This window comes from Dipodomys merriami, unplaced genomic scaffold, assembly GCF_024711535.1.
Source record: "Dipodomys merriami isolate MVZ:Mamm:240054 unplaced genomic scaffold, mDipMer1.0.p SCAF_20, whole genome shotgun sequence".
NCBI classification, from domain to species: Eukaryota; Metazoa; Chordata; class Mammalia; order Rodentia; family Heteromyidae; genus Dipodomys; species Dipodomys merriami.
In genome coordinates, this window is record NW_027203382.1 from 31,759,202 (window position 1) to 31,786,124 (window position 26,923).

At 34.3% G+C, this 26,923-nt stretch overlaps 1 protein-coding gene across 1 annotated transcript in view; it reads left to right on the top strand.

Moving 5' to 3' along the window:
* The window catches only part of LOC138833027 (A disintegrin and metalloproteinase with thrombospondin motifs 6), a 209,476-nt gene that overhangs the window by 21,234 nt on the left and 161,319 nt on the right, over positions 1-26,923 (top strand). The window contains exons 5-7 of the mRNA XM_070031386.1: positions 3,187-3,401; positions 4,111-4,194; positions 4,699-4,844. Of these exons, the coding sequence (XP_069887487.1) occupies positions 3,187-3,401; positions 4,111-4,194; positions 4,699-4,844 (445 nt within the window). The remainder of the gene's footprint in view (positions 1-3,186; positions 3,402-4,110; positions 4,195-4,698; positions 4,845-26,923) is intronic.

Here is a 26,923-nt window from a genome sequence, read left to right on the forward strand (position 1 = left end):
TCTTATTGCAATTATGTAATTATACCCTTTCGGAGAAGATTTTCTTTCATTCTTTTTTTTAACCATTAGTTTAAATTACTAATACCATGTTCTAAATATATTTCCCTCTCAATACAGTCTGGGAAGTAGCCCCTAATAACATTCCAATTAGTTCACTCTCATATCTGTTGCCTGTGCTACTGTACTAACTTTTTAGCTGGATTTCCTTTCTCCAGGCTTAATATTCCTTGTTTTAGTCAAATCTTTTCTCTTAATTTGGCTATATTAAACCTTCAAACACTTCACTGGCTTCTTATTAGTGGGAATACTGTAGTTGTTTTCTGAGTTCTGGGAAATGTTGCCTGGTGGTGTTGGGAGAAAATAAAAGCCCCTGATATTTAACAAGTTTGGAAAATGTCTGGCAAGAATGTAATATTATTTCAATGTCTCAGGACAGGTGGGCAATGCCATTTTAGTCTGTTAAAAGAAACTCAAGTTTATGTCAAAACTGAGGATGTAAATATCTTTTGACACTGGATATACCTATTTCATATTATATACGGATATTCAATTTTTTGGTTAGATTCAAACTATGAGTTCAACACCATTTTATGGAAACAATTTTTTTTATTGTGAAAATACCGTACAGAAGAGTTAGAATTACTTTTTTTTTTTGTCGGTCGTGGGGCTTGAACTCTGGGCCTGAGCTGTCCCTCAGCTCTTCAGCCCAAGGCGAGCGCTCTACCACTTGAGCTACAGCGCCACTTAGAAGAGTTAGAATTACATGGGCAAGATAATGAGTACATTTCTTATCAAGCATTTGGAAACAATTTTTTTTTAATTAGAAAAGTGCAGGAAAAATAAAATTTTAAAAATCACTCTTATTCTTCCACTCAGAGATAACTGAATATCCTGTCGGTCCACTGGCATAGATAATATTATGTTCATATACCTGGATTTAAGTTCATTATACAGTTACATATTTATCAAGTAAATATTTAATATCTGTGCAAGATTGTTTTAGATTCTGAGAATGCAACAATAAATAATGCAGACAAGGTCATTGCTCTTGTGGAGTTTCTTGTATCTAGTGAGGAAAGGCAATGAGTTACAGGGGTAAATAAACAAGTACATACATGACTACCACAGATAATGCCACAAATACAAGGTAAAGCGGGTCAATGAAATAATTGTACTTGGCTATGTATGGTCAAACATCTTGATAATGATCAAAAAATTAAAATACTATTTTTGGAACAATGAGATCCATACATTAGTTTTGGAAGAAAGTTAACTGTGTTATATGGAACAATGTGTCCTTTAACATTCCAAAGTGTATCAAAAATTAAATTGTGTCATCTGAAGAACTAATCATTTTTTTAAAACAAAACAAGGCAAGTTTTTATTCCTTTTGGTACTGGGAATTGAACTCAGGGTCTCTCAAGTCAGTTCACTTTTGTCTCACCATTTCTGTGATTTCCCCTTCCCATCATAGATCAGATAAACTTATATACAAGACAAATAATATCAAAATAAAAAACAGTGACAACAGGGGGTAAACCAAATGGAAAAAATGAAAGAAGAAAGAAATAACTGTGTATAGTACATTAACACCCTTCCCAAAACTTCTTGTTTCCATGTTTTGTAGTTGATTTCTATTAGCCTCATTTTATAAAGAACCAATCCAACAGTGATACTCAAAATATAGTATATTCAAAATGAACTTTACAATTGGGAGGGAAGAGAGTCGGGGGAGGGAAAGTGGGAGAAAATGAGGGAGGGAGTAGATGAGCAACAATGTTCCACAAGAATTGTACTCATTTCCTTACCTGTAACCCCTCTGTACATCACGTTTTTCAATTAAAAAAAAGAAAAAAGAATTACTGTGGAACCTCTCTGTTGCATATGCATGTTTTCCTTCAGTGTCGATTAAAAAAGAAAGGCAAGTCAGTAGAAAAAATTCTGGAGAACAAAATTATTTAAAACGCTTACTATACATTGACATATCTTTAAATATTTTTAATTAGACATCCTTTTAGGTAAATTGTATAATAACCAAGCCTCCTCTCTTTTAATAAATTAACACAAATTAAAACAACTAGAATGTTAATATATTTTATAACCAAGAGTACTTGGGCTATGACCCCAGCCCTACAAATGCCATGGTAATAAAGGTTCCTTAGCAGTGAAACCAAGATGTCTAAATGCAAAGATACACTATAATCCAAACTACATGTGGCTCAAAGCAAATTGTGCAGAATTTTATCTCTTTTTAACGTCTCTGACCTTCTGCCCTATATAGATTTTGGCAAAATAACACTTGGAAAATTATGTGCAAAAGCTGAGCAGCAGTGGCTCACATTTGTAAATCCTAGCTACTTAGGAGGCTCAGATCTGAGGATCATGTGATTTGAAGCCAGCCTGGGCAGCATAGTTCGTGAGACTCTTATATCCAATTAACCACCAAAAGAGCTAGCTGGAAATGGAGTTGTAGCACAAGTAATAAAACACTATCCTTGAGAAAGAAGAGCAAAAAAATTCAGGGAGAGCACTCAGGCCCTGAGTTCAACCTCCAGGACTCTCACACAAAAATAACTAAAATTACGTGGAAAACTAATTCACCACCTTTTAGAATTGAGATTTCCAGAGGAATTGAATTGGTTCTAATTAAGATAGCTTAATAACAGCCTATTACTTTTAAAAAATGCTCAAAAATGTTTTAAGATTAGATTTAGCAACATTTTATTTTCTGTCAGAACTGTCTTAGGCTATTCAAAAGTTCTTACTGTCATTGCTTTTTAAACAACTTTAAAATGATTCTTTAAAGTGTCTTTCTGAATTTAAATGTATTATGATATAATTACTCACTAGAATAATATGAAATGATTATTTAAAATTTTATATAGTAATTCATTACAGAGATTTATTTATTTTACTGGGTTTATGTGAGGAGTTTAATTTTATCAGAAAAATTGATTGATTTGACATTTAAAGGTTTATATTTTTGAACTCAAAACCTATGCTTGTTAGGCAGTCTTTTTAACCACTTGAGCCACATTTCTAGCTCAATACTCTCTCTATCCCTTCCATTACTTTGAAAAATCTTATTTAATTGAACAATCATGAGAATCATATCTACATAAAGGATATATAAATAAATGGTTTTAATTGATAAATCTTTTGAATTAGTTGTTTAATTTATTGTAGACTTCACAAGCAGTGGCAAACCTTGGTGGCTGAATGACACATCATCTGCTTTTCCTTCATTACTACCAATTAATGACACACATACCCACCATAGACTGAAAAGATCAGTGAGCATTGAGCGGTTTGTGGAGACATTGGTTGTGGCTGACAAAATGATGGTGGGTTACCACGGACGTAAAGACATTGAACATTACATTTTGAGTGTGATGAATATTGTAAGTTTTATCCCTCTGTAATCTATTTTGCTTGGTTGTTTTTTGTGTTTTGTACAAAGATTATGGAGTAATAAATATGAATTAATAATAAAAATTATGAAATAAGTAATAACATTGTGAAATAAGTAATAATAAATTATGGTATAAATGAAATAAATGATAATAAAATTGACCTAAAATAGAAACAAGTTGGTCTATGTTATTTTATGTTTTGCTTTTTAATTGTATTTTGGTGCTTGGGATTGTACCCAGGACCTTGTATATTCTAAATATATGCTTTGCCACTAAGCTACATGCTCAGCACAAGAATTTATGTTCCATAGAAAATAAATTAAAATATGACTTTATTCATCATTTTAATAGAATGTATAATTTTTATACTTATTTTTTATATTTTTATGTAATTTTTTCTTTTTCAATGGATTGTTGAATCTTGTTTAAGGAACTTTCTTTAACTTGAATCATCAGCTTACCCTCTAATTATTATGTTCTATATCTCTGAAGAAAATATTCTTGAGGTAGATTTACGTAAAAGCCTTTGTACAAATTGAGGGTAAATTGAGGGTAGAGTCATACGTCTCAGCAAAAGAATATCTTTTCATATATAAAATGGCTAACATTATAAAAATTGGTTTGTCTTTAAAAAAGCAAATTGTCACCTTATGATTTTTGTCTGACTTTGTGTCTTTTCTTCTTTTCTGGAGGTCAGGTTGCCAAACTTTACCGTGATTCCAGTCTTGGAAACGTTGTGAATATTATAGTGGCTCGATTAATTGTTCTCACAGAGGATCAGGTAAGAATAATTTTGTTTATAAGCCTAAAACTCAGGCTATGGAGTTGCTTATTATAAAAGAATATATTTCCTGCTAATCTTCTTAGAAAGTTCTAGTTGAATATGAGTTTTAGCTTTAAACTTCAATGTTTTAAGCAAATTTAAAATATATCACAATAATATAACTCTCATGTCTTGTTAAAGCTCTCTTTCTCTATATATGTTAGTTATTTGTTTCAGTGTAAGAATGAGCATTGGATGGACCTTATAATAATGGTTTTGGTTGTTTTTGTGTACTAATAATCCTATATATGTTCACATTATTGTTGATGCTGGAAATGGAATGTCTGTTCATTAATAAACTAAATGAACTCTAGGTCAGATATTACAGAGATAAAAATTGGCAAGAGATTATTCCTAGAAACCACTGCTTCTAATTTTAGTCCCACTTTAGTCTTCAAAAGTTTTAAGAACTGACCTTAGCAATTTGTTTGGAACATTTCTGGTATGCATGTTGTATTGCAGCCAAACTTGGAGATAAACCACCATGCAGACAAGTCCCTCGATAGCTTCTGTAAGTGGCAGAAATCAATTCTCTCCCACCAAAGTGATGGAAACACCATTCCAGAAAATGGGATTGCCCACCACGATAATGCAGTTCTTATTACTAGGTATGGTTTGTTGCAAATATTTTCCTTTGATTGTTAATGTTTGTTTATATTATAACTATATTTGGTTCTTTTGGATACCTCATTCAGGTAATAACAATGAAAAAGCAAGATAATTATTTATTTATTTTTATTACTGAGAAAGAGTGTGGTCTGCTATTAATACTTCTGCATCAAATGGACCAAATAAGGAAAAATTAAAATTAAACAGTTAATAAATATTTTTTCTCTATTGATAAATCCTATTCATAATGTTTAATTTGAAGCATATGCATGAAATATTAATTGAACTAAATACAAAAAGCAAGCTTAAAAGTATGAGGAAATCAATATTTTCAAAAGTTAAGTTGTCACTCACTCTTGGTTATGAAACATTAACTATTTTTACCTCCTAATTGGGTTAGTTTGTGTTAACTTATTCAAAAGGAGGAATATTGGTTAGTACAAAATTTACTTGTATGAATGGCTATTTATCTAAAAATATTTAAGATATATCAGCACAGAGAAGTAAGCTTATGACATCATTTAAATAGTTTTTCTCTCAAGCAAAATTATTACTCAATAGTAATCTTGTGAATTCCTATATTGCTTTCCAGCTTTATAAGAATGTTTCAAATCCCGTATATTTTTTAATTCTCTAGTAACAATTCTGAAATAGAGTATTATTATTTTAGCTTCTTAGAAATGAAGAAACGGGTTCAGAATAGTTAATTCATTTGTTTCTTAGAGTTGTACTCTAGTTGTGAGTTGGAAGCTTTATGGTTAAATAACTTTTTAAAAGTGTGTTTTTGTACCTCTTACCAGTATTTAAAAATGAACAAAACAATAAAATGACAATAATAACCAGTAAGCAAAATGCAATATGTAGTGATTGAGTTGAATAGCTTTATTACGCTGATGATTTCTTTTTATCAGCAAGGTCGTGTGAAACATGTATCACATATATAGTATTGGTGCTGTGCTCATAGACGTTAAAGTGTGTGGTGGGAGTCTAAAGCATGGGAGATCAGGAGTTTGAAACTTGGTAAAATAATGTAGGTTTAGCTTTTACTGTCATATAATTAAAGTTTTTTATTTTCTTTTAGTTATACTTACTTATTGGCTTTACCTACCTGTCATTTATAAACCAGAAAATAATATTTATGCCATGCTTGCTGAGCATAAAAACACCATATATTCATAAATGTTGACATATTAGTCTGATCAGTTTTACAGTTTCTCAACATCAATGTGTTCTATAATTTCCCCAAATATACTTAAGGAACTAAAAATATATTAGAAATTATGCTAATGTAGAAACCTTTGAGTAAAAATATGGATATAAATAATGTTGCTGAAATTATGAGAGGAAATTGTACTATATATAAATAGTTAATAAAAATGAACACTGATATATACCTAGCTTCTGTATTTATATTGCAAAATCCTTCCTTTCCTCCAAAATGTAGCATCACAGTTTTATTCCTGAATCTGCATTGGATTTTTATCATTTACATCAACTTTTATTTTGAAATGCTTGAAGCATTAATTTGACATGTATTACCTTACCTACTAATGAACTGTAAGCTGACTGCTACATAAAAATAAAAATTTTCAACTTGACGTATTTATCATTTGCATCAAATCATAAAAATCCAAAATAGAAGTTTCATTGAGCATGCACATAAGTATTCAGGTAGTGAATAGTGAAAGTGGCCTTTTTTGTGATATTTTTAATTAAACTGTTAGTAACTTATATTGATTGATTCCTTAGAAGTTATGTATATTAAATTTAATAATTAGTAAATTATTTTAAAATAATGGTATATGATTTTTTATAACTAGTTTAGGAAATGATCAGTACTTTGTACTTGAAATCCTAGAAACGTAATTTAAAATGGTACAATGACTACTTAAATATACTTAAGAAGTAAATGATTAAAACTTGCTTAAATTTTTTCAAATTATCCTTATTAAACTTTGAATTTTATTTTAATTATTTATTTATTTTTATTTAATGAGTTGATTTTTTTTGTTGTTGCTGTTCCTGGTGCTTGAACTCAGGGCCCGGACCCTGTCTCTGAGTTGTTTTGCTCAAAGTTAGCACACTACTACTTGAGCCACAGCTCTATTTCTGGCATTTTGGCAATTGGAGGTAAGAGTCTTATGAACTTTTCTGCCGCAGTTGGCTTTGAACTGCAATCCTCAGACCCTTCCTGTGTAGCTGGGATTATAGGTGTAAGCCACTGGTGCCAGGCCAAAATGACTTATTTTTAAAATAATCAAATAAAGTTTTCTGTATTGATACTGCACAACATGTTATATTGATAAATATATATCAATATATATTAATATGTGTCAATATCAATATAACAATATAATTGTCAAATGTCTAAAGCATTAACTTGACATATATTACTTTACATAATTTATAAAGTACGAGTTACTACATAAGAATAGAAATTTTCAACTTGACATTTATTTATATTTTCATAGGACATCAGGAAATATCCAGCATATCTTCTTTTTTTCTATTGTTCCAGTTTTGGGGCTTTAAATCAGAACCTCACACTCTTGTGTGGCTTTGTCACTGAAGGCTGGCAATCTATTACTTGAGCCACATCTTCACTTCTGGCTTTTTGCTATCTAATTGGGGATAAGAATCTCTCCAGCTTTCCTGCCCAAGCTGGCCTTGAACTGTGATCACCAGCTCTCAGCTTCCTGAGTAACTATCATTATAGATATGAGGCACCAGCACCTGGCTTCACTGACACATTAAAACCAAATTTTAAATTTATCTTGAGGAATTCTTTTTTTTTTTTTTTTTTTGTCGGCCGTGGGGCTTGAACTCTGGGCCTGGGCGCTGTCCCTCAGGTCTTCAGCTCAAGGCGAGCGCTCTACCACTTGAGCTACAGCGCCACTTCCGGTTTTCTGGTGGTTTATTGGAGATAGGAGTCTCACGGTCTCTCCTGCCCGGGCTGGCTTTGAACCGCGATCCTCAGATCTCAGCCTCCTGAGTAGCTAGGATTACAGGCGTGAGCCACCAGCGCCCGGCTCTTGAGGAATTCTTATATAGTCTGACTTCCTATTTTTATCAAGAAATTCACATATAAATTGAAATTCAATAGAAAGTAAGAGTTTACAAGCATCAATGTTTGCCAATTAGCATAAACACACGAATATATGTGTTTCTTGGATTTCTCTTTCATAAAGCATTTGAAACATATTTTTCCATTTTAGAAAATAACACATGACAGTTTATATATTTAGAGTAGAAATTACAGCCTAAATTCTTTTTATGGTAGCAGTTTTCTGAAAATAGAATTTTACCCATTTACCCATTTACCATTTACCCATTTAATGTACATTTTAGTGGGTGTTGTATATTCACAGGGTTGTACAACCATCAGTATAATTAATCTGACAATATTCCATCACTCCCAAAGGAGGTCATTCCCCATTCCTCTCTTTGCCGGCTCCACCCTTGCTGTAGCCCCAGTCAAATTCGAATTGAACTTTCTGACTATATAGGTTTGCCTAAGAATGGATCTATACAGTATGTTGAAATTTGATCTTTATTTGTGATGGTGCTGAGATGTGACTCAGTGCCTTGCACTTGCCTTGCTTCTTAGCTTAGCTGGCATTCTACCTCTTGAATCACACTTCTAGCTCTGCTTCTTACTGGTTATTGTGGAGGGGCTGGTCTTGAACTGTCATCTTAAGTAGTTAGGATTACAGACTTACTTGGCAACAAGCTTTCATGGTTCATCAACATTATGGCATGTGTTAATACTAGCATTCCTATTAGCCTAAATTCTCAAAATTTCAAGATATCTAAAATGTCTTTCAAAAATCCCATTTACAAAGATTATGTAATTGTGCTTTTTACCATTTTTATTAATGAAACAGAATTTATAAGTAAATCTTAATAAAGCACAGAGGCAAAAATTGCACACCAAGTCAAATTATTCTATTTTTAAAAGAAGTGAGCACATTTATCCTTTTAAGGAGTCATGAATGTATTACTTTGATGTTCTGAATGCTAATAGAGTTAGAATTTCTGAAGTAACATGACTAATGTTTTCAGATGGTAGTTTAAAAATAGCTATAAAAGTGTTTTCCTGTTAGAACATGTCCTATAATATATGGATTTAGATGCTTTAACATTTTTTTAAAGAATGTATCTGTCAGGATTATATATTGGATTCATGATTATCTATGAGAACAGATAGAAGAAAGAAATTAAATGTCATACATTAACATTTAGTTTTATGACTTTTACTAAGGGGTGTGTGTGTGTGTGTGTGTGTGTGTGTGTGTGTGTGTGTGTGTGTGTGTGTGTGTGTGTGTGTGTTTACTGGAACTTGAACTCAAGGCTTTACCGTCTTTCTTAGCTTTTTTACTCAAGGCTTGATTTCTTACCACGTAAGCCATGCCGCCATGCCTGCACTGCTGCCGTTTTATTTATTTATTTTCCTTGTTAATAGTAGTTATGAATCTCTCAGATTTATTTGTCTAGGCTGGCTTTGAACCTTGTTCCTCAGATCTCAGTTTTCTGAGTAGCTAGGATGATAGGTATGAACCCTTGGCCTCTGGTCTACTATTAAGCTTATAGGCAGCATGGATATTGTGAATTGAGATTTTTAGAGAAGTTGGTTTTGGTGTTTGGGCATTGCAATGTATTGCAATGAATGTACCACTTTGGTCCCATCAATACTACCCATGCCCACTTCCCCAAACCCGTATTGCCTTTTCTTTTCCTTTTAACTTTTCCATATTGGTTCTTTAAACCACTCATCTAGTCTCAGTTTCTTTTCCAGGCTAGAACTATGACGAACTAGTGGGACTATAATTTCTGTGTAAGCTGAGACATTCCTTTTTTCTTTTGGGTCCGGTCGTGGGGCCTGAACTCTGGGCCTGGGTGCTGTCCCTCAGCTCTTCAGCTCAAGGCTAGCGCTCTACCACTTGAGCCACAGTGCCACTTCTGGCCTTTTCTGCTTATGTGGTGCTGAGGAATCGAACCCAGGGCCTCAGGCATGCAAGGCAAGAGCTCTACCACTATGCCACCTTCCCAGCCCCAAACTGGACATTTCTAAGAATGAAATAGATACTACCCACAGTTAGGCCTGGGAGTAGGCACAAACTAGCTCCGGGCACAACTGAGATGTGGTCATCTCAGGCACCATCTATGTTTGTATATTGCCAACTAAACATGGAAGTAAGGAGGTGGTTTTCTCTCAGGGCCTAAGATTGTCTACAATGTAGTGAATTATTTGGGATTATACAGCAGCTAAAAACAGTGCCTTACTTGTAGAAGTCTTCTTCAAATAGAAAATGAGGGTATACTATAATATTTAACTTTAAAATGTAAGCTCAAAATTTATATTGGTTTATTGATATACTAATGTATGTATATAAACAAATAGTTACTATGTGTCATAGTAGGCCGGCTTCTAAATTGGCCTCCAGTGATCACCACCCCTGATACTTAGGATCTTAAGTAATTCCCCCCTCTTGACTGTGTGCTGGATTTAGTGACTTGACATTTTTGAGTGGTTTTACATGTTTCATCATACTTTTTGAAGCTAATTACGAATGGTATTGGTGCTAAATTTTGATTCAGAATTGTCACTGGTGATAAAGTGTTTTTGTACTACTACCAGCTACTTGTTTGTTTTTTTTAGTAGCTTTGAAAAGATAACTTCCATTGGATTTTCTTCAAAGATTTAAGGTAGTCTTATTTCCTTGTGACTTTGTTTTGTGTTTCTTACTTTACTGTATCAACTGCAGCATCTAATTGCAATGTATAATAGCAGACATTCTGTGCTTCAGCATTAGTTATGTTTCAGCTATAAGTTTTTTTTTTTAATGGTCTATAGCAGGTTGAGAAAATTTCTTTCTATTCCTAGGTTTCTGAGAATATTGGATTTAGTCAGATTCTTTTTGTGTGATTTCAGATGATTTTTTCTTTTTTTTTTCAGTGAATTACATTGATTATATTAGAATGTTAAACCAATCTTGCATTCTTTGGATAAACCAATGTGTTTATATTTTTAATATAGTAAGATAGAATTTGACACACTTTTGTTCATATTTTTTTACATTTATATCTATGATGTATCTTATTTTGTAGTATTCTTATAACAGCTTTGGTTTGAGTACTAGGGTAATGTTTACCCCACAAAATTTGGAAACATTTTTTTTTTTGGGGTCCGGTCGTGGGCCTGAACTCTGGGCCTGGGGGCTGTCCCTCAGCTCTTCAGCTCAAGGCTAGCGCTCTACCACTTGAACCACAGAGCCACTTCTGGCTTTTTTTTTTCTGTTTATGTGGTGCTGAGGAATCGAACCCAGGGCCTCAGGCATGCAAGGCAAGCGCTCTACCACTGAGCCACCTTCCCAGCCCTGGAAACATTTTTGACTTTTAGATTTTCTGGAAGTTTGTATAGGATTGGTATTTTATTTCTTCCTCAGATGTATTGCAGAATTCAATAGTGAAGACATCTGGGTTGACATGTTTTTATGGATGCTATTTTATTGGCTTATATCAGTTATATGGAGGGGAGGTTCACTCGTGGGAAAAGTTTAAATTTTTTGGGGGGGTCCGGTCGTGGGGCCTGAACTCTGGGCCTGGGCGCTGTCCCTCAGCTCTTCAGCTCAAGGATAGTACTCTACCACTTGAGCCACAACGCCACTTCCGGCTTTTTTGTTCTGCTTATGTGTTGCTGAGGAATCAAACCCAGGGCCTCACACATGCAAGGCAAGCGCTCTGCCACTGAGCCACCTTCCCAGCCCCGAAAAGTTTAAATTTATCATTAAACTTGTTTAGTAGGTATGGGAGTACTTTGGGGGTTTCTTTTTTGTTTGTCCCTTGATGTAAATCATCTGAGCCTCATAAATGCTAATGTGTTTAGCAAGTACACAGACAATCAGCAGCAACTATAGTCCTGATAATCTTCTACAAATAAGTTTTCATAGTTTGAGTCTTCCAAGGGGAGGATATATTGGCATAATTCTTATTATTTTTAGACTTATAATATCACATCTGTATTAGTAGTAATTTTTGTTGTGTTTATTCCCTAATGAATCTGGCTAGAAGTTTTAATTTTCATATTGATTTTATTTTCAGTGACTTTCTTCCAGAACTTTATATTTTATTGATTTCTGCTATGATTTTTATATTCTTATTATTTTTCATTTTATATTTGATTCAGGTTTAATTTTCTCTCATCTGTCCTCTGATTTTCTCTTTCTCCATCTCTCTCTCTCTTTCTCTATCTCTCTTTTGGCAGTACTGGGGTTTGCAGATACTCTACCACTTGGTCAACATGCCCAGCCTTTTTCATTTTCATATTTTTCAAATATTTTTGCCTGTACAGACCTGGGCTTCAATTCTTCTATTTATACTTCTAGCAAAGCTGGAATGGCAAGAGTATACAAATGCCTCAGGTTGTTTATTAGTTGAGATGAGGGTCTCATAATCATATTGCCTATCCTAGAAGCTCAATCCTAGAGTTTTTCCTTTGGGTCTTTGATTACTGTTTATTTTTCTATATTTTGCTTTTAAATTTGTTATGGAAAATCGGAGTTATTATTCTAGGGCAAATATCTAATACTAAGGCAAATCCTGATGGTGTATTCTACCTAATAGTCTTTGAATCATGATGTTTTTCCGATTGGGTGAGGTGATTATAGACGTCATATCTAACAGTTCATACATATGTATGTTGTAGACATATATATGTAGACATACATTCCTTTTGGCCTTCCATACTTCTTGGATACTCAAGAGCTTATCAGTACTTGGGATAGTCCAGGAGACCCTAAGTAAATCACACGAATTCTTTTTTTGTGTAACTGTCTCTGCAAATTATATTTGAATTGTTTTCTTGTATTTTCTGTTCTGTATATTCATTCATTTATTTTTGTGATATTCATATGCATTTCTTAAAAAATTTATTGTGAAAATGATTACAGAGGGACTACAGTTACAAAAAAGTCAGGTAATAAGTAAACTTCCTTTTTTTTTTTTTGTTGGTCGTGGGGCTTGAACTCTGGGCCTGCGCGCTGTCCCTGCACTCTTCAGCTCAAGGTGAGCACTCTACCACTTGAGCCGCAGCGCCACTTATGGTTTTCTAGTAGTTTATTGTGGATAAGAGTCTCACAGACTTTCCTGCCCTGGCTGGCTTTGAATTGTGATCCCCAGATCTCAGCCTCCTGGGTAGCTAGGATTACAGGCGTGAGTCACGGGAGCACGGTGTAAACTTCCTTTTGAACAGTGGCACTCCCTCCCTTATTCTCTCCCAGTTTTTCCCCTCCCAACTTCCTTGCCCCCCAAGCTGTATAGTTCATTTCCGACATAGTGTCTAGTGGGTTTCTCAGTTGAATTTGTTCACCCTGTGTCCCACTGTTTCTGCCCTTCTCCTTCCCCTCCCCAAATCAGAGAAACTTAGATACAAGACAAGGGTATAGAAATTTTAAAAAAGCACCAGAGGGAATAAACCAAAGAAAGAAGAAAGGAAAAGGAAAAAACCCTCAAATAGTCCAGTAGAAAACTTCTTGCTTCCATTTCTTGGAGTTCATTTTGATAAGCATTACTTTATATGATCATGTGCTCATAACTATTGAGCTCTTGTGTTCCTCTACCAAGAATATCCTCCTGTGTCTCACTATGTGCATGCTTAGCCTGCTGTTTAATTAATCATATCCAAGTGTAATTATTTGTCTTTACTATCCATTGGGCTTACTTGTAGATTTGTAGGTACATTCTAATGATTAAAACTGAGGGAAACCATACAGCCTATGTTTCTTTGTGTCTGGCTTACTTCAGTTAGTATAATTTTTGCCAAGTTTTTCCATTTCCTTATGAGTGGGGCAATGTCATGTTTTCTGATGGAGGCATATAATTCCATTGTGTATGTACACCACATTTTCTTGATCCATTCATCCACTGAGGGGCTTCTGGGTTGATACCATATCTTGGCTATGGTAAACAATACCACAATGAGCATGGTTATGCTGGTGGCTTTAATGTAGCCTGGTTTGTGGTCAATTGGATAGATGCCAGTAGTGGGATTACTTCATAGCTTCATAGGGAAGCTCTATGTTTAGTCTTTTGAGGAGTCTCCATACTGCTTTCCAGAGTAGTTGAACAAGTTTACATTTCCACCAACAGTGTAGCAGCATTCCCTTTTGGCCACATCCTCGCCAGCATCTATTATTATTAGTTTTCTTAATAATGGCCATTCTAACAGGGATGAGGTGCAATCTCAATGTTGTTTTGATTTGCATTTCTTTCATGGTGAGAAATGTTGAACGTTATTTTTATTTCTTAGGATAATTTTCTCTATAAGTCTTTAGCCTACTTGTTAATGCAGTTATTGTTTCTTTAAGGATATTAAGTGAAGTAAACCAGACTTAAAGAAACACAGGCTGCATGGTTTTCCTCATTTGTAATAACTAGAATATGTCTAGGATAATCTTAGCAGAGGATCACAATGGCTCAGTAGCTATGTGCGTATGGCCATATAAAATGATGTTTATTGAAATGAACTCCAAGAAATAGAAATAGGAACTTTGTTTTTATTGTATTTTTGCAATTATTTCCTTTTTTCCCCCCTTATTTCTGTACCCTTTGTTTTGTATATAAGCTTATCTGAATTGGGGAAAGGAAGAGGAATCACAGAATGGTAGGACAAAGGGTGAACCAGTTCAACAGTGACACTCAAAGATACCATGTTAGAAATAAACTTTGAAACTTGGGGTAGGGGGCCTGGGAGGGAAAACAGTGGAAGAAAATGAGGGTCAGGGAAACACTGTTAAAAAAGAAATGTACTCATTATCTGACTTACATAACTGTAACCCTTCTGTATATCACCTTTACAATAAAATTTAAATTAAAAAGGAAATATTTGCTTAATCTTAAGTTTTTTGGTAAGGTTTTAAAATTATTTTAGCTCTTAAATGTGGATCTTTAATATTTTGAGTTAACTTTTATATATGGTGTGAGATTGGGGTATGGATGCTTTTTGTCCTCTTTTTGTACAAAATACATTTCAAAATTGTTGCTTTTAATTAAATGTATTCCTACCCTTGGGCTATTTTTTTCCCATTCAGAATCATCAGTAAATTCTCTGTGGTTCTGCTTAAGTTCCCAGAAATCCTATTAAAACATCTTACATTTTCTTCAGAAAATAATAGCTCATAGTTTTACATGGTTTAGTATAGTGAAGGAAAAAAAAAATCTTTCCCTTAATCTTCTTAGAGTTTCCAGTTCAGTCTGAAAGTTAGCAGAAAAAAAGCATGCAAATATATTAAATGTAAATTTTATGTGACATGACAATCTGCAGAAGGAAATAAATATCTGCAGAAGCAGATATTTTTACATTTGGTTTGATAAAAAGTGTGAAATTATGAGAAATATAATATTATATAGAAGTATAAGGTAAGGAGATTGTGAAGTGGGGAACATTTTACAAGGTCTGTTTGTTCAGATGTCTCTCAGTATTGATTGTGGATTGTCCCTCCATCAGCAGAGATTAAGAACCTGTTTTCCTCAGGCATATGACACTTCACAATCATATGACTTGCTTCAGCGAAGAAGGTTGTCAGATTGTTCTCTTACCACCCATTTCTCAAATTCCTCTCCTTAACATGTTCAGTATGCCAGGGTAGCTCAATTGTGGGTGTTTTGTTTTCTTAGTATTTATCTGTTCAATGAACTATAAGAACATACTCCTGATTGAGTAAAGGCAAAAGGAAATTAATTCTTTTTTTTTTAAGAACCTCTTGCTTCCAATTCTTTTTTTTATTGTGAAAATACTGTACAGAGGAGTTACAATAGGAAATTAATTCTTTAGAGAAAGTATCAGTTTAATCTAAAATGTCAACAGAAATAGCAGCCTCCAACAACTACTCTGAATATAGAAAATATGTATTTTTATTAGTTCTTTATTAATGACTAATTTAAACCTTCTCAGATTTAAGAACAGAGATACTTTTATTATAAAATGAGCTTTAGCATGATGCCATGAAGTGATAAGTACAGTTTTAATGCAATTAGAATGGCCACTACTAGAGAAAATATTCTTTGTGAATAAAGCAGAATAAGGCATTTATTTGGCCAATTATGAGTAACTAATAATATTGCTTATAGCTTTTCCTTTTTTAAATATTAGGGCTTTTTTCAATTGGGTGTTTTTAGATAATATTGAAAAAAGTTTGCTTTTAAAAATCCCTGCTGTGCTTTTTATTGGAAATGGTCTGGCAAACCAGAATAATGTATTGCCCTACTAAAGGAAGTTGCCTGGGAAAACTGATTGACAGCTGGTGTAAGGTTTGCAATCTTGCCTGAAAGTTTTCATTTATTCACGTTCTTAAAGTGGAATGAGACTTAGAAAATTATAGGCTTACCACAGAGTTTCTTTAGAGAAACTATTAGATGTCCAGCTGAGCCTGCCTATGGTTTTAGCCAGTAATTCTTTAAGATATGGCCGCCTGTTGCTATGTCTTTAAGGTCACTCTGAGAGACTCTGATCAAGAAGACAAGTTCATCCTTCAGTACCACATACAAGTAAGTGCAGTTCCATAAAATTTGATTTTTGTTATGTAGGTTGGTCTGTTTATTAGTAAAATATAAAATAAGTTATAATGATTTTATGTTCATAAAATAATAATGTAGAATACTGTGGCACACAGCAATAAAAGAATTGTAAACTGATATTAAGCATTTTAAGCTACAACTAGTTTAAAATGTAGCAAAATACCATTTTAAGTGTTAGGTTGAGTTAATTATGATTTTCACTTAGGTCAGTTGTTGATTTTCACATTACTATTTTAAAATTCACTTTATCATTTATGTTGTTACTTGATGCCAAAATAGATACTTTTTAATAAAATCTTATATTTTTGTTCTTGGCCAAAATTATTGAATATTCAATTATTGTGGTATATTGCCATTATAATTGTTAACATAAATATGTGTAGAATATCCCTTTCTCCAGATATATTTGTTTTGGATCATATTATTGATAATGTATGACTATAATTGTGTAATGTATAAATACCTTACCAAAAAGTCAATATAAATGTAGTAAAATTACTATTTTAATGTATTTATAGAATATGCTTTCATGATAAACAATATGTATTTTGTCAAATACTCTTGTGTATACATGTGTATGTGTCGACTGTTTCAGTTAGATGGCTTTGTGTACGTGTATTTAAAAAAGCACTTAGGGCTGAGTGCTAGTGGCTTATGCCTGTAATCCTAACTACTCAAAAGGTGAGATCTGAAGATCATGGTTCAAACTAGCCCAAGCAGGAAAGTCCACGAGACTCTTATCTGCAAATCACCAAACCACTCTTAACCACCAAAAAAAGAGAAATAGAAATGGAACCATATTTCAAGTGGTAGAGAACTAACCGTGAAGACAAAGGTTTAAGGATAGCACCCAGGCCCTTAATTCAAGCCCCAATACAGGCATACACACACACACACAAAAGGTACTTATGACTCTATAATTTTAATCTGTTCTCTCAAGAACAACATTTATGAACAAGCAAGTATATATTACTGTTTGCCTTTATATTAATTTTATCTTACTTCTATTACAATATAACTTCTTGGTTCTCAAAAGCTTTTAAGCATTTGATATTTTCATTTTCACCTAAAGCTGTATATTCTTCCAGAATGTATTACATATTATATTAAGCTTTTATCATACTAAAAATACTCCTTGCATTAATTATCACTTCCTATCTGCCTGATATTGGGCAAGTCCTTCTACTTCTTTGTGCTTTTATTTTTTTTTAACCAGTAAATTAAAGTTATAGCCAATCTTCCTCACAGAGTGGATATGAAGATTAAATAATGTATGCACACTTTCTAGAACAGTGCCTGGTACAAATTCATACTCAACAAATGATAGCTATTGTTAATTTTAATATCTTAATCTGAATAGCTTTGTAGGAAGATTTATTGGGTTTTGTAGCAGAATATTTCTACTTCCCTATTTCCCTAGATTTAAAGGCATATTTAAGTAATCTACAGAGTAATTTAGACAATTAGCTTGTGATAATCTTTAATAAATTTGTATTTCAATAAAAATATTTTAGTTACCAGTTAAATTATTTTCTCTTCCCTGTTATACCTCTATTTGAATAACTTTGAATGAGCAAAAAGATATAGTGTATTTGTCTTAATGATTTTTCTTAGCTTGTGACAACCTGCCAAATTCTACTAACCCATTCTAATTTGAGAAGTGCAGGGTTCAGTTAGATTATAGGCAGTACTGGCAATAAATTGTGCCAATAGCTAGTTGCTATTACATTTTTCTCCCATAAGGGGAAAATACGTTTCCATGAAATCATTAAAGAGACTAGAATTAAGAAAGAGTCTTCTTTTCACTTAGACATATAGTAGAAGCTATTTAGAAAATTTATTTTTGTAGAGAAGAGGTAAAAATTTCATGTGTTTGAGATCGCCTCAAAACTAATTTTGAGGTTTTTTTTAAAAAAAATAAATGGAGAACATTTGTATAAAGAAACCACAAAGAAAATTTCCTAATGCTGTGAGGTTGCATAAGATGAGTTTTCTCCCCTCTCCCCCTGCCAGGTTATTGATCATTCTATAGTTTGCTCTCCTTAGAAATTTTTCTTCATATTGCAGTTGATTATGCATGCAAAATTTTAGTAAATTACTGGAAAACATAAAAATTTGACCCAGATCTAGGACTTGGTGGTTTGGGGCATACATATACTGTCTTTTCATATTTGAACATACTACATACATTATTAAGAGATACTACATTTCAGGAATTTAGTTTAGAAGGGTTCTTAGACATTTCTTTGATCATTTATTGGAAAGAAAATAGAAAAATAAAGGAGTATTATTTACATGAAAATATAAGCAAGTGGGGCTGGGAAGGTGGCTCAGTGGTAGAGTGCTTGCCTTGTATGCATGAGACCCTGGGTTCAATTCCTCAGCACGACATAAGCAGCAAAAGGCCACAAGTGGCGCTGTGGCTCAAGTGGTAGAGCACTAGCCTTGAGCTGAAGAGCTGAGGGACAGCGAAAATATAAGCAAGTGTAATATAATTCAACTATTTAATCATTTTGAAAAAAAGCAGCGTGTTTGATCTTTTAGAATCAAAGTGGTCATTTTGAATTTGTGCAAAGGCAATCTGAGAAAAGGAGTTGTCATGTGATTTCCTAAGATAAAGGCAGTGTCATTGAAGAGTATTTTATTTATTTATTTATTTTTTGTCGGTCATGGGGCTTGAACTCTGGACCTGAGCTCTGTCTCTCAGCTCTTCAGCTCAAGGCTAGCGCTGTACCATCTGAGCTACAGGGCCGCTTCCGGTTTTGTGGTGGTTAACTGGCGATAAGAGTTTCACGGACTTTCCTGCCCCGCTGGCTTTGAACTGCGATCCTCAGATCTCAGCCTCCTGAGTAGCTAGGATTGATTACAGGGGTGAGCCACCGGCACCCGGCTTGAAGACTAATCTTTCTGAGCACTTATCTGAAAGGCCACAGCGCACGTTCTGCTGTGAAATCTCTAAATGCTAGAGCAAACTGGTGTTTAGAGAGGAAAAGCGGGGAGAATGTGAAAGTAAGGAAATGATTTGGGTTAGGAGAAGATATCTATCTTTTACAACTGGATAGTTTTTCTTTCCCATTATCGAGCCATTTATGTAATGATAAATGAAATAATGAGATATTTTTAAGCCTTGTAAAGTTTTATCTTTATGTTTCTTTTTCTGGGCCTAATGTTTTATTCAGGTAAAAAAATCCATTAAATGAGCAAAAACAGGGATAGAAACTAGAAATTACATCATCTAGGCTATTTATTAATATCATCCCACCCCAAAGTGTGAAATGTACAAAATGCTTTTTGAGTTTCAATTTACTTTCCTGAAATAATTAACTAGCTCATCTCCTCCATTCAAAAAATGTCTAAGTAAATTTCCTAATGTGGAGTTTAAACTCTTGGTATATTACCTTAATTTTGTTGAGTTTTTGTGATAGTCCTAGGACTTGAACTCAGAGCTATTCGTGACCTTCTTTTTGCGAAGCTAGTGCTTTGACCCTTGTGCCACAGCACTACTTCTGGCTTTTTCTGAGCAGTTTGTTGGAAATAAGTGCCTTTTCTGCCTGGGCTGGCTTCAAACCTCTATCTTCAGATCTCAGCCACTTGAGTAGCTGGGATTACAGGTGTGAGCCACTAGTGCTTAGCAATTTTGTTTATTTTTAAAGCATTGAAGTGCCATGTTAGTGGTTAATCAAGTGTATTGTACAGATGTGGGCTAATGTGACAAGTTCGAAGTCAGTGAAATGTATGCATGTTCCCAACCAAACTTAGTGTTTTCAGATGTATAGCTGTCCCAATTACTGTGCCTACTATATTATTATGAATTATTGTTCATCTGTCAAAATGTAAGTTGTGTGGTCTAGAAATATGTATATATATATTTTTTTCAATATGTCTTTGGGTATATCTTTTCAATGCAGAAGGGACCAGAGATTTACAGTAGAACTGCAGAAGCTTTAAAATATTAACAGCCCATTAAGTACAGGATATGGTTCATGAGGTTTAATGGGAAGTTGTTAAAAGGAGATGGAACTATTCCAATGGTTGGGGGTGTGTGGTTAGTGGCAAAATATAGACAGAGAATTTTAAAAAGCTAGTTTTCCCCCTACAAATAATATTCAATATTTATGTGCACTAAACAACTTTAACAACATATCCCTGATAAATAGAACTTGCAGCTCAATGAAAATTCTATTTGGTGCATATTTTAAAAAAGATATCCAACTGCAGTGTGCTAAATCTTTTTCCCCTGGGATTTGAGATGCTTGGCATTGATTATGTAAAATCTTAATGGACTTTGAAATAACACCTACTTTGTTTGACACATAAAATATTATAACACTCCTGAGATTAGTATTTAGAATAACCTTTAGTGATTATCGAGCTTATTAAAAATGCAAGATTTTCAAGGGACAATATTTAAAAAGTGAACTAGTATAATATTTAGGAGCATTATACTTAATATCTATTTTATTCTTGGTTCCTTGGAGAGTAGCACATTTACTCTTGTGTCAGGTGATCGGTGACAATCTAATATATCATCTGTGTGCCTTGCTCATTCTTAGATCTTGGCTTCTAGTCTAAGGTAGCAGTTGTAGTCTTTTACTTGATTAGATTAAATATTCCCCATGTCAGGTTGTCAGTCTTGAGCAATTTATATAATTTGTTTTACTTAGTTTTTATTTGGGTCCTTCTACTTTATAGGATTATTTATAAGGTTAAATGAATTTGTGAATATAAAACTTTGTAAGTTATAAAGTGATAAGCTTTGGACAGGTAATATTTTATTAGAATAGAAAAGCAGGAAGTTTAGTTACTGGAAGTTTGCAGTTAGGTCCAAATATTTAAAAAAAGTAACCCTATTTATTGCTATTGCTGTTTTCAGTAGACTAAACACTTCATAAATTTTTTGCTTTGGCTTTTATATTAGATTGATATTATTGAGTAGAATGTGAAGAAAAACTGGAGACTTGTGACAGCTTAAAAATTATGAGTTTCATATATATCCCTATATATCAGTATATATAGGCATACACACATATATGTATAAATATGTATATACAAATATATATATAAATATATATTTTATGCCAGTCCTGGGGTTTGAACTCAAGGCCTAGGCACTGTTCCTGAGTTTTTGTGCTCATGGCTAGTGCTCTACCACTTAAGCCACAGCTCCATTTCTAGCTTTTTGCTAGTTAATTGGAGATAAGAGTCTTAGATATTTCTGCCTGGTCTGGCTTTGAACCTTGATCCTCAGAGCCCAGCCTCCTGAGTAGCTAGGATTACAGGTGTGAACCACAGCACCCTGTTGACTTTCATAATTTTAATTCCTTAACTAAGTATCCCTCTTTAATTGAGTTTTTAATACTCACTATTCACTGTATGATACTGTTTTGTTCTATTTATACTTCTTAACAAATCATTCCAGAACTTAGAGGCTTAAAACAACAAGCATTCAATTTTATAATTGCTTATGGCTTCTGTGGGTCAGAAATTTGGGGAGTGGTCAACTAGTTGAAAAGTTCTGGCTATGTCTCTTAAGACGCTATTACATTTAGATTGTAACTAAAGCTAGATCCACAGGGGGACTGCAGGAACTGAGGGCAGTTATGTATGTTTCTTTTGTAATGTGTTTCTCTATGGGTAATCAGCCTTGTTGGACAAGGACTCCAGTGTTCAAGAGAAGCAAGTGGAACTGGATTCTGAACCTATGTAACCTTTAATGTCACAAAATTGTCAAGGTGCAGGCAAGATCCCATCTCTGATGAGAGGAGTTCAAAATGATAATGAATGTAGTAGATCCATGTTATTTTGACCCTCTTTACAAAAACCATCTGCCATGTGAATGATCATTAATCCCAACACCTTAAAGCCCATTAACTTGATTTCCTCGGGCTACAGTGAAGAATGATCTACTCACCCTTTTCTTTTGTAACTACCTGTTTTTCCTGTGCCATGTATACAAGGCAGAAATAAAAACCAGCTAAACGTAACAGGCCTACATTTCAAGTATCTTTGTAAATCTAAAATCAATTTCATCTTAGAATGGTTATCTTGACATACATGATGAAAAACCAAATCCTCAAATTTCCTGATAATTCTATTTAGTTAACAAAAGGTGTGTGTGTGTGTGTGTCTGTGTGTGTGTGTGTCTGTGTGTCTGTGTGTGTGTGTGTGTGTGTGTACTTATGCTTGTGCACACTGGTCATGCAGCTTGAGCTCAGGGCCTGGCCACTGTTTCTGAGCTTCTTTTGCTCAAAGCTATGCTAGTCTTCTACACTTGAGCCACAGCTATATTTTCAGCTTTTTTTTTTTTTTTTTTTTTTTTTTTTTGTATTTTAGTGGAGATAAGAGTCTCACAGACTTTCCTGCCCAGCCTGACTTTGAACTGTGATCCTCTGATCTCAGTCTCTTAAGTATCTAGAATTACGGACATGAGCCACCAGTGTCTGGCAAAAGAAATGTTTTTAAGCATGGGTTTAGAATCTTCATATTTATTACTGCCACCAGTTTGCATTAAAACTCTATAATCTCATGTTCATAGAACCATTTGTATTTTGGCAGCAACAATGTTTATTCTTATTTCCAATGCTGTTTAATAGAGTCCATTTTTGTGTAAGAAATACTCTAAAAAGTTGTGCACATCTCCCTGAAAATTTTAATATGTTAGTATTTGTAAGAATTGTAAGTTTTCACGAGCTTTACAACGTCGATGCTGGGGTGGGGAAGAGGGGGGAAGGAGAAGGATTGGGATTGGGGGGGAGGGGGGAGGCTGGGAAGGGATGTAAAGGGTAAACAAAGGAGGAGGCTGCAATGCTTGGTAAGAAATGTACGCATTATCCTGCCCATGTAATTGTAACTCCTCTGTACAGTATGTTCATAAATAAAATTAAATTAAATTAAAAAAAAAGAATTGTAAGTTTTCAGATGATAAGATTCTACCAGATGGAGAAATAATGAAATAGGTCATGTTAAAATTATCAATATGTGCATATATATACTTATATTTATATTACAAGTACATAACCACAGGTTAATATATTTAAGTTGATTTAAGTTTATGTGTTATTTTTGTGTTATACTAATATGACTTGAATAGTTTTGGGGGCACATATTTTAAAAAGAAGTTTGAACTGACATATATGTCCTACAAACTTCTCTTAGCAGTCTTTCAAATTGTCAACTATATGTTTAATTCAGGCAGTATTTTGAACCTAGAAAAGAATAACAGGAAAGCGTTGTGTTTAATACTCTACCTATGTGTCCTCTGGAGAGAGGATAATTGGTTAAATACTCTTTTTGCCTTTCACATTTGGACTAATTTTTAAGGTTGGCTTGAAATGAATGACTTTAAAGTGAGATATACTGAATACATTCCAGTTTCAAACAGGAAAAATAAAAGGAATTGCAAAAGGAATTGGTTAAACTGATAGGGGATACTTGGATGCGTATCTTGAATTCTAGATAAGTTAGAAGTATAAAACATAATACTTATTAATACATTTACTCTTAAAACAATTAGATTGTTTAATTTAAAAAATTGCCAATCCATGTTATAATATTGGATTTTTTTTCTGCTCAAAGAGACTTTTAAATTCTAAGATTTAAAAACATTCTAACTTTGGCCAGGTGCTGGTGGCTCACACCTGTAATCCTAGCTACTTAGGAGACTGAGACCTGGAGGTCATGGTTTGAAGCCAGCCTGAGCAAGAAAGTCTGTGAGACTCTAACAAACTACTCAGAAAAAGCCAGAAGTGGTGCTGTGGCTCAACTGGTAGAGCCTAGAGCAAAAGAAGCTCAAGTCCTGAGTTCAAGCCCCAGGACCAGAAAAAAACAATTGTAACTTTACAAAAAAAGGAAGACCTAGGGCCTCCCCAGAGAAATGGCTGACTTCAGGTGTTGGTTAGATTCAATGCTAGGGAGGAAAGAAGGAAGAAAGTGAAGGAGGGAGCCAGGCAGAGAGAAAGAAAGAAATGAAGATAGTGAGGGAGGGAAAAATAAGCTATCATCTTTCTAATGAAAATGGGTGTTTATTGTATACTTTAGTATAGTAATTGACCCATGATAACTTTTAGTGGGTTACAGAAGGATGGTAGTTGGAGGAAAAGGGTTGGCCTGCACTATATATATTCAGTACAACAGTTGTAATATTATTGTAAAAATTCTACAAGTTGTTTACTTTCTGTATAGATTTCATTCCTTAGATAGATATAAGCATGAGAATGTGTGGTATTTAAGTTCACTGTTCCACTCACTGAATAGTCTTTTGTAAATGGTGGTTTAGAATAATTTACGCTGTATTTTTTGGCTAGAGGATTAACCAACAAACCTCACTGGAAATTTCCAAATACTCCATGAGTTTAATCCACAGGAGGTGGACACCTCCATTTAGTTATAGTTTTTCCATCCAGTGCTTTTATTTGTCATCCTCTGAGACCATAATGTCATCATTATAAAACTGATTATTATCTAGCTGTAGAGGAAGAAACTTATTCATACAGTACAGTGCACTGATGTATCACTTAGACACCAGGTTAACTTGACATATTCATAATCTGAAGTTTACAGTGACCTTACCATCAACCTGTCAGACATTTTACACTTTTACTTTCAAAGGCAAGCTGTACCCATTTGTAAAGTATGAAATTCTAGACTGGTGGTAGATACAGAATTATAAAAATTTAAAAACTGTCATAGTAAGCACCTAAGTGTAATAGATTAATGATTGAAGAATAAAGAAATAGTGATCTATATGGGACCTTTTATAATTGTTTTTTCTCTTTTGAGCCAAGAACTTTACTACTGAGTTATACTTCTAGACTCTGTCTTATTCTGGAAGTGTTTTCTCCCCAATTATTTGTATTTTTCTGGCTGAAATTCAATCTGTTATTATTAGTATTAAGTAGTTGTATATGAGGGTCACAATTATGTAAGTCAGGTTATGAGTACAGTGCTTCTTGATCAGTGTCACCCCTTCCATCATTCTCACCCATTTTCCCACCACTCCTACTCTCAAGTTATGAGAGTTCCATTGTACATAATGTACATTGGTACATTACATTTGACCTTCTACATGTACATTGCATTTGACCTCCTTCCTTCTTTCATTGTGTGTCCTTCCTGTTGATCTCTCTGAAATAAGCACGTTTCCACTTGCTGGTATTTGTTTTAATAAACAATGAATTAGTTGTTCCCGAGGAGTTACACCTTTGGTTTTCTTTCCTAATTAAACTATCCGTTATGTAGCTTGTTTGTGTGCATATGCATAGAGCTGTGTATATATTATCATTCTTGTTTGTATTTTAGGTTTAGCTTCCACATATGGGAGAAAACATGCATTGTTGTTCCCAGATCCTGGCTTTCCTCACTTAACATGTTTTGTTCTAGGTTCATCCATTTCCCTGAAAATGCCATAACATTATTCTTTCTAATGGATGAGTGAAATCCCATTGTGCATATGTATCACATTTTCTTGATCCACTCATCCATTGTAGGGCATCTTGGGCTGTTTCCAGAACTTGGCTGATGTGAATAGTGCAGCAGTGAACATGGATGTGCAAATGTCTTTACTTTATCCTGCCTTGTAATGCTCAGGGTAGAGGCCCAGGAGAGGTATCACTGGATTATAGGCTAGTTCTATGTTTAGCTTTTAGAGGAACCTCCAAGTACCCTTCCAGAGTAGTTATACTAGTTTCCATTCCCATCAGCAGTGTAATAGGGTTCCTTTCTCACGGGCAGGAAAGGCCGTGAGACTCTTATCTCTAATAAACCGCTAGAAAACTGGAGGTGATGCTGCGGCTCAAGCAGTAGAGCGTTTGCCTTGGGCCCAAGAGTGCAGGGACAGCGCCCAAGCCCAAAGTTCAAGCCCCACAACCCACAAAAAACAAAACAAAACACAAAACAACCCCCCCAAACAAACAAACAACCCCCCCCCCGGCACTTATTTCAGTTAGACTGTTTTCTGGAACACAGACAATTTATGGTTTGAGTCTTTAGAAAGAGCCAGAGGTAGAGGAGTTCTAGATGAAGGAAAAGGCATAACTTCAGATTTTCTGGTACTGTTAAGAGCCAAAATAGTTCTTTCAGAACCAAGACAGACAGTCAAACTATTTGCAAATAAAGAAGCTAAAATTTTACTCACGTAGCAGCTTTGGCTACACGGATTAAAATAAAACCTCAAGAATAATGGAAAAGATGACAATGATAAAGATGCATTGCACCTATAAATTGACAGATTGAATAATTACTTAAGGATAATAAAAATAAAATAGAATATAATCTCCAATAAATGTTTTTGTGTGCATATGTGTTGGTTGTGGGGCTTGAACTAGGAGCCAGGTGCTGTCCTTCAGCTTCTTGCACAAGGCTAGAGCTCTGCCACTTGAACCGCAGCTCCATTTCCAGTCTTCTAGTGGTTGATTAGAAAGAGTGTCACTGCCTTTCCTGCCCAAGTTGGCTTTGAACCGTGGTCCTCAGATCTCAGCCTCCTGAGTAGCTAGGATTACAGGTGTGT